Source organism: Fopius arisanus, unplaced genomic scaffold (assembly GCF_000806365.1).
Source record: "Fopius arisanus strain USDA-PBARC FA_bdor unplaced genomic scaffold, ASM80636v1 scaffold00051, whole genome shotgun sequence".
Taxonomy (NCBI): Eukaryota; Metazoa; Arthropoda; class Insecta; order Hymenoptera; family Braconidae; genus Fopius; species Fopius arisanus.
This window is the reverse complement of record NW_011887790.1, coordinates 98,833-100,817: the sequence shown is the minus strand read 5'-3', so window position 1 is coordinate 100,817 and position 1,985 is coordinate 98,833. Positions and strand designations below refer to the sequence as shown.

The 1,985-nt window shown below is 36.5% G+C and overlaps 1 protein-coding gene across 1 annotated transcript in view; it reads right to left on the bottom strand.

Annotated features, from left to right (window-relative positions):
• The window catches only part of LOC105267872 (ubiquitin carboxyl-terminal hydrolase 48), a 38,374-nt gene that overhangs the window by 14,422 nt on the left and 21,967 nt on the right, over window positions 1-1,985 (bottom strand). Inside the window, exons 6-8 of the mRNA XM_011307009.1 lie at window positions 1,671-1,783; window positions 1,143-1,247; window positions 121-246 (exon numbers count right to left, since the gene is read on the bottom strand). Coding sequence (XP_011305311.1) covers window positions 121-246; window positions 1,143-1,247; window positions 1,671-1,783 — 344 coding nt within the window. The remainder of the gene's footprint in view (window positions 1-120; window positions 247-1,142; window positions 1,248-1,670; window positions 1,784-1,985) is intronic.

Genomic DNA, 1,985 nt, shown 5'->3' with positions numbered 1-1,985 from the left:
ACGATTCGCTCGAGCGAACACTCGAATAGTCGTTCAAGTGACTCGAGACACCGAGACATTCACCGCGAAGCTGTTTATCGGGTCATAAATGAGTTTTCATTCGTATTTTCCACCTCTTACCTTGAGTTTGAGTAGTGCTTCAGGATAAACACCGAGGGAAGCTAGAGTCTGATCTGATCCAGTCAATTCACGCTCATCCAGCATCAGATGTTGATCAAAAGGTGGAGCCTTAAAAATTCCCATTGTCTGTAAGAAAAAAAATAAAAAATCTCATTCCCAGAATAAAAAAAAAAGACACCATCAAAATTTGAAATTCACATGACATTTTTATTCCCCAACATGTTATCACAAAAATATCCCGCATAAAAGTCAGTCGACTGCGTTAAAAACTTCAAATTTCATCACGTGGAAATCCGCAAGAAAAAAAAAGGAATTCCATTTTTTAATTTTTTTTTTTTTACATTCTTTAAACGATAAGTTGGCGCCTTTGAATTTCCAGCGGCGCATGCGTCTGTACCGGTAATTGCTTAATTTGTGGAAGGCAGAAAGAGTACATTGTCCCCCCCCCTCCCTCCCCCTCCCTTTCCCTGGCACTGCAAGGTTTAACAGTTTTTCATCCCTTTTGTTTTTATTTATTTCTCTCTTCTTATTATCTTCTTTACAAAGAATGATTATGGTGAAATGGTGGTCAAGGAAACATATTCAGTTTGGTTTTACGATCGAAGGTTGGAAACAACGGTAAGTACATAGCAGAGAAGGATAAGTAAGTCGTTGGAGTCCAATTAAGATGAGGAAACTGTTGAAAAAAAAAAATAAAAATTACCCCCCGCTTCATTGCAATGATAGAACGGTATGAATTTATGAATTGAAAGGTGTAATGAATTTATTTGACGCGAAATTGTGAAAAATTTGGGACGAATACTGAGAGATGCCTCAAACCTATTATTATCCCAAGTTTATGATCCTTCTTATGTTTTTGTTTTGAGTTCTTGTCCAACTCTCAGGTGAATAAAAAATGAGGAAAAAAAAAAAGAAAAATATTTACGAGAGGCGCCCTAAGATCCCACCGATAATCCAGTTGATGATTTTAGAAGGAATATTTATGTGACTTTGTGGAAACGATTAATGAAGGAATAACTCACCATTACTTTGAGCTCTTTCAGGGTTATTTGAGATGACACTTTTAACTCGTGCGATCCTTTAGCTCTTCTCCTTGTTCTAGAACACCTCGAACTCTTCACAGTACTCTGTTGGATCATTCAAAGAAACCATGGCAATATGAATAAAAAAATAAACACGTGAAGATTTAAAGTGATTTTCGAGGGACAGGTGTGTGTTTTAGAGTACTTTGCCACACTCAGACGTCCAATTCACGCGATAATAACAATTATTACCAGTGAAACGAATGAGGAACGGAGGGCTGTTATATTCACCACCATCAATCAGTCGTAGATCCTCGGGAATCAAGTGACTCGACAATTTTTACAACTCGTTTCGTCTTAATTCATGAGAAAATTAAGAGGCAGAAAAAAAAAGCTCTTTAAGTTGGTCCAGGTGTCATTTACTGTTTTTCAATTACCACTAGATCTATTTTTATCTTCTTCATTGTTAAAACTGTTAATTCCATTGTGGAAGGGTAAGGTAGAGTGAGATCGAATAATTATACTAACGTCATTATCATCTCCTTCGTCTATGCACTTAATGTATATCGTTGCTTTATCATAATTTAATGTATCTAGACGCTCCTGCTCGATCCTCGCCTGCATACACTCGTGGCATTCATCTGAAATCACAAAAGGTCTTCGATATTAAATTTGCCTTTAAAAAACCTTGAAGGTTTGACCGATTAATAGACAAGAGGATGACGAAAGGATTGAACTAGATGATCAGAATGGTATTAAGGATGTTTTCCTGGTATTTTGTTATTTTTCCCGTTTTTCTGAGATTTTTTGAAAACTATCGATCGGATTGGGATATGAAAATAT